The sequence below is a fragment of the Meriones unguiculatus genome, chromosome 3 (genome assembly GCF_030254825.1).
Source record: "Meriones unguiculatus strain TT.TT164.6M chromosome 3, Bangor_MerUng_6.1, whole genome shotgun sequence".
NCBI lineage: Eukaryota > Metazoa > Chordata > Mammalia > Rodentia > Muridae > Meriones > Meriones unguiculatus.
The window spans coordinates 36,306,707-36,319,139 of NC_083351.1; the positions used below are offsets into that span (position 1 = coordinate 36,306,707).

Consider the following 12,433-nt stretch of genomic DNA (forward strand, 5'->3'; position numbering starts at 1 on the left):
GTGCCACCACACCTGTCTTTTAGTTTCCTCTCTAGAGTTTCTTTCCTGGCCGGAGGAGCCGGGCAGTGTGTCTGACAGTGCCCAGGATTCCAACCAGGCTCAGGTCACACCCCGGCTGTTTCCTGCCTCCCAGGCTGGCCACTACCTACCTCTCCCCTCTCCGCGCAGGCTGGCTAATCTCACCAAAGCCCTCCACCGGGAGCTGCTTAGCTATGTGGATGTCATGCAGGTGTCCCTGCGAAGCTTCCGGCAGTACCTGGAAGAGAGCCTGGGCAAGCTCCGCTACACCAACATTGACTTTGTGAAGCACTGCAGGTGAGGACCAATGCGCATCTCACACCCCCACGAGCCACCGCACGTCCCTCTGTGGAGGTGCCCGCGCCCCTCTCTCAACTTCTTAACCACTCGCCTAGGTGCCGTTCAGTGGTATGCAGTGCAAAGTGCTGTCATCCAGGACTCTCCGTCACCACAGACCATACCTCTACCTCATAAACATTTGCTCCTCATTCTCCTTTCCATGTCCCTGCCAGCACCATGTTATTTTTCGTCTCTATGAAATTTATTCTTCCATGCTCAACCCCAAAGACATCGTCTATAATCAACACCCCCAAATCTCAGAAAACATCCCAGAAGATGGGGGCAGAAAGCTGAGACGCTTTGGAGGGTGAGGTGTGTTTCCAGAGGACTTGTTCTGCATAACATCACTGTCGCACCCATGTTGTTGGCTATTCATGTTTATTATTGATTTATCTTTCAGTTAAACAGCGGTTATTCCTAAACCAGCTGTGTACCCAAATCTCCACACAGAGACTAGGAAGTATTTAGTTAACCTAGAGCACAGTGCTGGGCAATAGTTACTCCATCCTAAACCTCCAAGCCTGCCTAGTTTAAACCCATTCAGATTCCCCACATTATACTTGTTTTTAGTCATATCTTAGGTCCAGTTCATCTCTCTTCATGGTTCCAAGTCCTCTCCTGCCCGATCTCTTCCGACCCCTCCCACTCACTTCTTTCTCCCCCACCTCCAGACCAGGATTTCTCACTCTATTCTCTCCATTGCACAACATTGGCTGGTTATTTAATTGATACTACAGAGAACAAATGGTGGCATGTTTATACACACTTGAGACAGGCGATGCTTAGAATAAACATCACAGTGCAATGTCTGGGTTGAAACCAGACAGTGGGGTAGAGAAATCAGCATTTGCGTGAACAAGGGTGAATTGTACACATTCCACAAGAACATTATACCAACACACCCGTGAGCTCACTGAGCTGTGTTTACCCGAACAAGACCTGCACGAGACTGGACCCCCACTGGACATTTCATCCTGGGAGGGGGATGAACTCATGAGACCCCTTCCATGAGGGTTTACTGGCAGTCAGTGGTTCTAGGAGGTGGTGTGTCCTTCCTCTGTGAGGTAGCCACTGATGAGTTTTCTGTCAACAACCCCCCCCACGTTCATGCAAGCGCATCAGTGATCAGACTCAGTGATTCACACACGCACAAGAGCTATGAAAGTGGGATCAAGACTTGCTGAGAAAAAGGAGGGTGAACGGATGAGAGAAGAGCATGGGGGCGAATATGACTGAAATTCATTATAGACAGGTACAGAACCGTCAAAGAATAAATAAAAAGAAGTTAGCTACTCCAGGTACCTCCTATAGAGGGAGCCATGTATCTGTCCTTCTCTCCATGCACTTGTGCGTTTCAGCCGCATGGCTCCCCTTTGCGGGCAGTCCATCTGTTTTATCCCGTGTCAACACTTTCTTCCCTTTCAAGGCTGAGCGACATTCTGCAGGGATGTGCTGCGCCTGTTGATAAACACACGGTTGTTCACACCTTTGTGTGGTTATGAATTGTGGCACAACGGATGTTGTGGGTATCTGCCTGAGCCCTGCTCTCAAGTGTGTTGGGCCCCTTCCCACAAGGAGAACAGCTGCATCATGTGGTAGTCCTGTCCTTTTTCTTTTGAGGACTCATTTTTATATCTCTTTTCTATAGCGACTTCTATTTTACATTCCTACCAGGGCTCCTGTTTCCCTGAATCCTCACCAACACTTGTTATGTATTTCTTTTTAGATTGCAGCGGGTGTGAGGTCGTGTCAGAGTGTGGCTTTAGTTTGCATTCCCCTCATAATTAATGAGGTCTTTCTGTGTGCTCATTGGCCCTTCTTTTTCTTTGCTTTTTCCCAAGGTCTTTGCTCATGCCTGCCTGAATGTAATACTGAACTTAATTTTTAACATTTGTGAAAAGCTATTCTTGATCCATTTTTGTGTATATGAGTGTTTTGCCTTTGTGTATGTATGTACATCATGTATGTGCATGTCTGATGCTCTGAGAAGCCAGAATAGAGCACCAGATCCCTAGAACTGGAATTACACCACCACAAGGGTTCTGAGGAATGAACCCAGGTCCTCTGCAAGAGCAGAGGGCGCTCTTAACTGCTGAACCATCCTTTCATCTCTAGTTCATTTTTAAAAACTTAGATTGTCTTAAAATTTGAAAAAATTTGAAGGTTATTTGAAAAATATTTTATTCATTTAGCATAAGCAAACACAAAAATTTAAAAATAGAGCTCCTTCAAAAATGTGTTTTCTACGTGTTCTACAAGCAAATGTTGCCGGCTTTGTTCTGAAGTCGAATCCTACTAATGTGAGGTGATCGTTTCACCCATCACAGGGACAAAACACCTGACAAAGTGACCTAAGGAAAGAAGGTTTTGCTCTGGCTCACAGTTTGAGGGTGCAAGCCACCATGGCATGGAACCATGACGGCAGGAGCCTGAGGCCAATGGTTCCCTTGCCTTCAGTCAGGACACTGAAGGCAGCTGTCTTCCTCCTTTTCCGCGTTTCTATCCAGTCTGGGATGGGTCTTCCCTCCTCAGTAACATCTCCAGAAAAGCCCTCACAGACATGCCCAGGGCTGTGTCCCCTGACGATTCCAGATCCCACGAGGCTCTCGGAGGACGTTAACCATCGCGCTATGTGACAGCCTCCACCCTCGCCCACCGATCACAGCACGCGCAGATGCCATAGAAGTGTCTGCCAGGCTTGCTTTGGTTTTTAACCCTTTCTGCTAACTTTCTGTGCTGGTTACTTGTAGCTACGGTAAAACACGTGACAGAAGCAACTTAAGGAATGGTATATTTTGGCTCAAGCACCTCTGTCATGTGCCTGCATCACTCTGGTGTACTTTAGCCCCATTCTAGCTGGCTGGTTCCCATTATCCATCCTCCGTAACTGCATTTCTTCACCTGATAAATCTGTTCCGTGGACCCAGTGTGCAGGCGGAGCAGGCAGAGGTTCTGAAGTCCCTGAGTTGGCCTGAGATGGCCTGAGTTTAGTCCCAGGATCCCACAAGGGGGCAGGAGAGAAGTTGCTGCTGAGACTGTCCCCCCAGCCAGGCATGCACCATGGCCTGTGAGTGCCACTCCCCTCCCTCTGCCCAATTTCAGTAAGTGAAAAGATAGAAGCCACTTCTTGGGGTTTAAAACTTAACGGTTGCAATTTTCTTTCTTGGTCGTTACCGACTGTTCTTCCAAATCGACTGCTTCATGCTCGTATTTTCACGCTTCCCTTTCTACTAATTTTTCTGTTAGCTGTTGCTATGGTAACATCCCTGGCAGAAGCAGCTTAAGGAATGGTGTGTGTTGGCTCAGACTTGGGAAGGCTTGCATCGCAGCAGGAGCATGATGGGGCTGGTCACCCCACGCCCTTCATCGGGAAGCAGAGGGCCCTCATTTCTCTAAAAGCCTTACATTTGGTTATTTTGTCATTTACGTCAGATGATTGTAACATGCTCCTTGTTCTGCTCCTTGTTGTCTTTTGGTTCTTATTTACGGTGTCTCACTTCCTTGTGACTCCCCCCTCCCCCCGCCCATTAGAAGTCACCTTTTCCCTCTTGGATTTTATCTGCAGCTTCCTCTTTGAGGCCTGGACTCACGTGGCTTTCCTTCAGCGAGTACATATTTGTTTTTGCTGGGCCACTGGGGGCAATACCTATTGAGGACCAATGATAACTCTGCTTGAGGTTTTGTTTCATTCTGTCATTCTAGTGAACATATATTTAGTTGGCAAACAAACTCTCGGGGAAGAAAGAGCTCTCTTTTCTCCTTGCCCTGGGATCTCAGTATCCAGGAACCTGGTGGGGTACATGTGTCACCCTCTCCTACTGAAGGTGCCACCCTCATGAGCCAGCTCCATGCTGGCCCTCCCCCCTCCCCCCGTGCAGTCATAGAAATCCAGAGTCTAAGTCTCCAGGTCAAAGTCAGCCTTGGCACCACCCACATCCCAAGGGACCCTCTAGTTTCATTTTATCTGGAGACTGTGGACTCCTCATCCTTAAGTGAATTTTCTATTCATTCATTCATTCATTCATTCATTCATTCATTCGTTCGTTCAGTTAGGTAGTCATTCACTCAGTGGTGCTGGAACTAGAACCCAGAGCCTCCTCCTTGTGAGACAGGCACACTACCGGTGAGATACATACTTAGCCTCCTTATCTGAAGTTTGGAACATTTCATTTATTTCAACTGGTCTGTCAGGGTACCCAACCAGACGCACTAACTAATGGACCATCCTGCCGCCCCTGTGTCTGCATGACCTGCGTTTATCTTTCCCACACCTGGGCTGGCATCTAAAGCCCTGGGCGTTGGGATGTGTGGGAATGTTCAGTTTTGACTGGTGGTGACTGGTGGCCTTTGCTTCTCTTCCATCATCCCTCAGATTGTTTTCAGAGGGTGGCAACTTTTCCCCTGAAGAAGTGGAATCACAGTGCCATCGGCTGGAGAAGGAGGCTACCCGGATTGAGCTCGTTGAAAATCTAATCATGATCCACATGGAAAAGATGGAGACAGAGTACCTGGACCAGGTGGGCGCTCCCTGTCCTCCCTCCAAACAGCCCCCGGGATTGCCCGCCAGAGGCTGCCCCTTCTGGAAGAAGGGTACATACACCTGTGCCCCAGCAATAATGAAGCGCCCCCATTCTCCTAAGGTCTCATGTTACAGTTCAAGGCCCCCCGGATTTACTTCTTACCTTTCCTTACAGGCCAATGACGTCATCAACAAATTTGAGAGTAAATTCCACAACCTAGCCTCGGACCTTATTTTCGTAGAGAAAATCCAACGGCTAATGACGAATCTGCAGCTAAACATCAAGTGTCAGGTAGGACAGGGCCATCTTCCATCACGTGGACATCCATCACACATACCTGCATGCCAACGCTGTCCAGCAGCGTGGTGTCTGTCCCATGGTACTTCCTGAGGTCAGCCGGGGAGGCACATTAACTCCAGTGTCCCTGCCCGTTCACTGAGTCACAGCCCACCACAGTCGCCAACTTATTTAATCAGCACACGTTGGTCCATATAAAAACCGAACTGACTGCTTTTTAGCTCCATTTTAGAGACAAAGAAACTGAGGCAGAGGCTGAGGCCAGTGCTCAGTCCTTAAATTGTTTAACCCGAAGCAGGACCTGAGAACAATCCCTAGAGCCCACGTCTGGGCATCCTCCACTTGCTGGCATCTAGTGCTGGGAGGGGCAGAGACTGGGCAGCCTGCTGGGGCCTGCTAACTAGCCAGGCCAGCCTACCTGGAGAGCCCCAGGCCACCACCCTGCACGGACAGCACAAACTGGAGCCCTGCAGGTTATTCAATAATAATAACATAAAAGAGAAGATGAAGTTGGGGTGGTAAGGAGTTGGGGAAGTCTGGGAGGAGTTAAGTTAAAGAGTTGGGCATGAATATGGTAAAAATATGTTGCATAAAATTCTCAAAAAAATAATAAAAATATTCAAAGCAAAACAAAGTGAATCACTCCTGACACTAACATGTAATGTTGACTTCTGGCCACCGCCATCACACTCTTGCCCACACACTACGCACACACACACACTCACGCAAAGAGGAGGAAATTGAGGTTGGCAGTGATTCCAAGAATTAGGAATACATAATCTTAAGTGGCGGAGCCAGAATGGGAGTCCAGGGCTGTGTAGACCAGAGCTGCTGGGCCAGACCATGGGTGGAACATCTGTAACCCAAAGAAAGGGTGAGGATTAGAGGATTAGAGGGGAAGATTGCCATGGGCTGAGAAATCAGGGGTGTCCCAAAGCTTGAGACAGAAGTATGCCAGGCAGGAGTTGGGGGACTAGCATGTCCTGGAGAGGTTATGGAAAGAATCCAGGCGATGTGTGACCATGTGGGCGACAAGAAGCAGCGAGACAATGAGGCTGAGACAAGGAGACCCTGACCGAGCCCACAGGGTCTTGGTCAGATGGTGAGTTCTACAGAGGGTTCCCACAGGGCCGAGAGCTCAGGGGACACACGTGAAGAGAGCAGCTGGGTTGCTGGTGGCACAAACTGGGGTGATGACTGTGAGGCAGGCTGAGGCTGAGAGATGGGCCTGGATGAGGTGTTTGCAGAAGAGAGAGGTCTACGTAGGACTAGGGACACACTAAGACACAAGGAGCCTGGGCTGACCACCTACTGACCCAGGGCCTTAAGTACAAAACTTTCCCAGCCCAGCTGTACATAGCCAAAAAGCTTAAGAAGCTCGCCCCTCATGGGCATGGAAGATCAACCCATAACGGTGGCTCCGAGTTCACTGTCCTCGGCCAACGATGATTAACAGCTCAGACACTGTGGGTGAGCACAAAGTGAACAGGCCTTGTCAATAATTTCTGCAGAAGGCCCACACCTTTAAATCCCAGCACTCAGGAGGCAGAGGCAGGTGGATCCCTGTAAGTTCAAGGCCAGCCTGGTCTAGAGAATGAGTCCAGGACAGCCAGGGCTACACAGAGAAACCTGTCTCTAAGGGTTGTTATTATTATTATTATTATTATTATTATTATTATTACTACAAAAAAGTAAGAAATTGAGAAAAAGTAAGAAATCAAAGAAAAAAATAAATAAAAGAAACCCCTGAGAGTAGGAGGGGTTTCCAAGGAAGACACCATATTTCCTTCAATCAAGGAGAGGTTTGTAGAGCAGGAACTGGAAAAGTCTGAGGTCATCTATTGAGCTATCATGAGCCAAGTGAAAGGAGGGCCCCCACTCTCTCTGCATGTCCCCTGGGCCCAACCAGAGAGATAATCATGTGCTGTCTGTGGGCTGCCCACTGAGTTAGGGGTGGCGGAAGCCCTCCTCTGCCCATTTCTGGTTCTGGCTTTGTTAGTTCCTGCCTTCTTCAGCTGGCTGCTGCTCATCAACTGGTACCCCTGACCTTGAAGGCGTCATGTTTATCATGCTGGCCCCTCTCTCTGTCCTCACACTTACGTGGCTAGTTGTGGCTTTACTGTGGCAGAGCTAACTCTGCCGCAGCCACCAGGAAGCACCTACATCTTTCTTAGTTATCTCTCTTCTACGTCCTTGTCTATACGGTGGCTGATCCTGCGTGGAGGCCTCTTGTTAGAGCCATGCTTACTTATGCTTTAGTCTATTGTGACTATCTTTGTGGAGCAGGGATGTCTGAAGGACAGTGGTGACTTATTTTTTCCCTGAGGACATCGCAGGGGGACAGTCGGACAGCTCTCAGGGGTCCAGAGCTCATTCTTCTTATCTGCCCCTCTTGATTGTCTCACACACAGCCATAAGCTGTCTTGGTCACCTTCCCCAGTGCTGCAGACACAACCATTTAAGTCCCCCTCCCCCCCTTTTTTTTCGATACAGGGTTTCTCTGGTGTAGCCTTGGCTGTCCTGGACTCATCTTGTAGACCAGGCTGGCCTTGAATGCACAGAGATATGCCCGTCTCCGCCTCCCTGAGTGCTGGGATCACAGGCATGTGCCACCACGCCCAGCTCCCTTCTTCCTTTTAACTCCAGCCTCTCTGTGTTCTCACTGCAACCTTTGTGAGGGACCTGCAGCTTCTGTCATGGGTTCCTTTTCCTTTACTGCAAAGAGAGCCAGCTCCTGTAACTCTAGGCCCAGCATGTATTCAAAAAGCAGCGTCTGAGGGCCTTCTGGGGTGGGGCCAGCTGAGCTGAGGAGGACCTAAGACTTGGAAACATTCCAGAAAAAGGAGTGTTCACTGAGGTCTCAAGCTCACAGCCAGCTGTTCCTGGTGCTCCAGGGACCTACTTTACCCATCTGTGAAATGGAACCATGTAAGCAATTCAAAAGTTGTGGGGCCAGCCAGTGAGCGACTGCATGCTACATTTGGCATGGGCTCTGGTGCAGAGTGAGGGAAGGAAGATGATGGAAAACTGCTCACACCTCTAAGAGAAGCTTCCAGTCATCCCAGAAGGGAAGGAGAGATATAGCTGCAAACAGCAGAGCCCAGAGGCCAGAGCCCACAGTGACCCTGCCCGGTGCCTGCTGCGCTTCTAGCCAGAATGGAAACTTTCCTTCCCTGAGCTGCTCTCGGCCTGCAGGGCTTGCATCTCAGTAACAAGGATCTTAAGCGGAATGCGTTTGCACTGGGGACAGTATCAGAGATAAAACACAAGCAGGCGACAGCAGCCTGTAATTCTGTGACACAGTCATACCTCCTAGCAAGCACATTACCAGCCGGGCCATCTCGCCGGCCTCCGCATTCGCAAGTTCTGTTTTAAGATGACACCCGTGAAAAGACGCAGGTCCACTCAAGCAGGCACGTTATGGTTTATGTGACTCTATACACAGTGTACTCCTCACTTGATGTGTGCCTGTGTACGTGTGAGGCACATTTATGAGTGTGCGTGCACGCGCAGAGGCCAGAGCAGAGGTTGGCGTCTCTCTCTGTCACTCTCTAACTTATCATAGCCTTGTCTGGCTCACTGTTTTAGCTGGGCTGGCTGGCCAGAGAACTCTCAGTCAGGAGTCAGATCTGCATTCTGAGGTTACAAGCACGAGTGGCTATGCCTGGCTCTCTGTGTGAGCACAGAGGACTCAAACCCACTGCCTTTAGCGAGCAGGGCAAGCACTCTTAACCACTGAGCTGTTTCTCCAGGCCCCTGCGTACTCTTTACAGATTAAATGCCCTTCGGCATGGCTGGGCTATCTGTTTTCTTTCTGGAGTCTTTTTTTCATCATGATGCCTGTCTAGGACTTAGAGAAACACCTTTATCCAGGATACTGCATGTGACCTCTGAAAGCTGGAACGCTGGGTCGGAGTGTGGGTGCTCCAAAGCTCTGAACGCCTTCTGATGGGTTTTTGCAGACTTAACCACCATCTGGGGCACCGGTTCCATTTGAATCATACCCCTTTGATACAGAAACCAATCCTTTAAACTTGGATTGATAGGACTGTGTTCGCTTCTCTCGTTGGGTTTTTTTTTTTTCAGAGTTTAATCAATTTCTTGTGTATCTTGAAGAATGTTTTTCTGTTCCTAATACATATTCTAAAAACAGAATCTCAAAACCCCTGGTTTTCTAGGTGGCAAAGTCCAATTCCCAAGCAGAGGGATTAAATTCTTTTCTGGAACAGCTTCAACGAAAGATACAAACATGTCGAGACCACCGAGGAGATAAGGGCGTGAGTGGATCCGATTCCTAATGTGCCCAGTCAAGAATGACAAAGTCAAGAATGGTGTAGGCCTGCATCTGGGTGCCAGACTTCTCCAGTGCAGAGAGGGTGGGGTATCTCCGAGCCTCACGGCTTAACTTTTGTGTTTCTCAATGGAAGACAGAGAGAGAGAGAGAAAGAGAGAGAAACTGTCAACTTTCCCTCCCCAACCAGCCTCACGAAAGCATGCAGAGATCAGGGAAGGTGGGGACCTGAGACTGGATTTGGGGACACTGCTTCTCCCTGCAAGGTCATCAGACCTTCCTCTCTGGACTGAGGAGTCAGTCCCAGGTGAACAAGAGAAGCCCTGTGCTTCTTTCCATCCCAGCGCATGATTTCTCCTGTTGGTCTGGGAAAAGCTGGAGCTGCAGTGGAGCTCTGAAGGACGATGCTTCTGAGTGCCTCTGGCTCCCCGGTCAGCAGAGCAGGTCTCAGGGTGTGTGCAGACTTTTGTTGTTGTTGTTGTTGTTTTTTGTTTTTTGTTTTTTGTTTTGGCCATCAGTGCCTGTCTCCACCCCAGTCCATACCTGCTCTTGTCTCTGGGCAGCCCACCCAGATGCCTTCAGAGCCGGGTAGCTGGCGGCAAGCCTGAGGCGAGTGCTTCCTGCTCCCTTTCTCTGCCAGTCAGAGCTCGGGGCAGTGTCTCCCAATGATGCAAGAATCAACAGAACACTTATTTTTTTCTATCTTCACTGTAAATTTGCATATGGTATGACACATGATTCTTGGGAAAGGTTCCCACGGGGCACCATGTGCAGAATGAATGTCCCTCTGGGGTCAGAGACTCTCTAAGTCTCGTTATCCACCTCCATATAGTTTCCTACAGAGCCACTGAGTTGCTCACTCCAAAGAAATGATGTGCAGACAAAAGGTGGTTCCCACCTCTTGTCTTATCTGTCGCTTGCCCGCTCTACCTTTCCTGGTGGGGGTGGGGGGCAAACCATCAAGGGGAAAACTAGTTGAGCTGCTAGGACCTTCAGTAAATCGTCTAGGCAAGCCCTAACTGTCTGCAATAGGAACACGTCAGACTCCTTCCTTCCCCTTCCAAGCTCCACCAGTTCCTTCACGTTGGATGTCAGGGGATTCACTCAGCCTCCTGAGTAGGCGGGGAGAGAGCTGGTGTGCCATTCCTGTGTGGATGGAGGAGCCTGGTTTAGGATGCGTGGTGAGGATAAAGATGGTCGACGGGTGCATGCCTGAACCTGTAGGGTGCGGCTAAGGGGGATAGAGATGGAGAGTCAGCCCTCCTGTGCAACTTTCCACACCCCTGCCAACTGGACCAAATGTGTCCTTCTAGGCAGAATTTTAGAACTAGTGGAGACACAGGGATGGCATCTTACAGATGAGGAAATGAGCCGAGCAGTTTTGGGTCACTTCCCTATAGCCGAATCTGTAAGACCAGGGACAGAGTTCCCCATCAGTGAAGGATCTGCCACATCAGGATAGCTGCCCGAGAGAGACAGACAGTGCCGCACCCACTCCTCTGGGACCATTTCCTATAAGAGAGGGAGCTCAAAGACCTAAGGGTTGTCCTTCCTGGATAAGCCTCTATCCCTGCCCTTCTGGTGGTTTTGATTCCTGAAGCGTCCTCCGTCTGTATTTTCACTAGGAGGTGACCACAGATGACCTCCTTGTCTTTGTCCGATCCTGGAAAGAAAAACTGACCCAGAGGATTAAGTACCTCAACTGCAGCCTGGACACGACGGCCATTACTGAGGAGGTCTTTACGGTAAGGAACATTAAGGGATGGGAAAGGGCAGACAAGCCATATGTAATCTGGGCTCCCAGGAGGCACCTCAAGACCTAGGGCAGCACCAGGGCAAAGGAGGCACCCAGGCTTCACCAGGCCTGCAGGGATGTTATGGAAGGAGTCAGAGCTGAGCTGAGATTCCCAGTGGGCCAGCTCCAGCTGTCTCTGAGGAGATTCCTCACATCATTGGCACCACTCCTTGCCAAGGCTCTCAAGTTGAGTGTACATGGTCTGAGTCAAGTCCGTCCACCTCCACCTCCGCCTTCCCACCTGCACATCCACCTCTCCACAGGACCCCAGCGTCTTTTCTTCTAGTTACTAAGTCCTCTTACACACTTGACGCCCATTCCCTGAGCTGTACAGCCAAAGCCCAAATAACTTTGTTGTTCTCCTGCCTTCATCAAGTCCAAAGCCTTCACCCACTCACACACAGTCTCCATGGTCTGCTGCCGATAGCCCTTCATCCCTTCCCCCCAGTCTTAGACATCTCTTGCCCGTGGTCTGGGTGGGACTGCTCGCCCTGGTGTGTCTCTCACATCCCCACACATCCACAGACCACGAGGTCAGGTCTCTGGCTAAGGTGCCATCTGCCAGAGATGGAGCAGTGGTGTGGGCAGAAGCTGCACAGCCTGCCCCCTTCCCTATCCCCACCTCAGGCTTTACTCCCGAGGGTCTCAGCCGCTCCCGGGGAACTCAGGAGCCAATTGCTACATGAGAAGGCTGCTGCTGTGCTCAGCTCTCACTGCCAGATCTGGGGAGGAAGCCCTTTTCCCTACTGTGCAGCCAGCCAACCCCCAGCCACCTCCTCTACTGTTCATGGCAGCACAGAGGCTCTCGGGATCTCGCCTGTGCCCCTTCAAAGGCCTGGAAGGAGAGGGACTCAGAACAAATAGTGGAACAGCCAGACTCATCTCTTTGGTGACATCATTCCTATTGTTACTGCCCTTTCTCACAGGCGGTTGGTCACTCCCAGCCTTGTCTTCATTCATTCCCTCATCCCATGTGCTCTAGACACCAGATGGACATATCTGTGGCTGCCACTGTCATCTCATTTCACGCTCACAGGGAATGCTGCAACCTTTCCTTCACAGGACTGGTGGTCCTTATTCTGCCGACATGTGTGCGTGTGTATGTGTGTGCTCTTTTGTGTGCATGCATGTGTGTACATGTATGTGTGTGCACACGCATGTGTATGTGTGTGC

The 12,433-nt window shown here is 50.0% G+C and overlaps 1 protein-coding gene across 1 annotated transcript in view; it reads left to right on the plus strand.

The window, feature by feature from the left end:
- The window catches only part of Ccdc180 (coiled-coil domain containing 180), a 59,764-nt gene that overhangs the window by 27,853 nt on the left and 19,478 nt on the right, over positions 1-12,433 (plus strand). Inside the window, 5 exon segments of the mRNA XM_060379866.1 lie at positions 169-315; positions 4,730-4,874; positions 5,052-5,168; positions 9,353-9,451; positions 11,091-11,210. Of these exon segments, the coding sequence (XP_060235849.1) occupies positions 169-315; positions 4,730-4,874; positions 5,052-5,168; positions 9,353-9,451; positions 11,091-11,210 (628 nt within the window).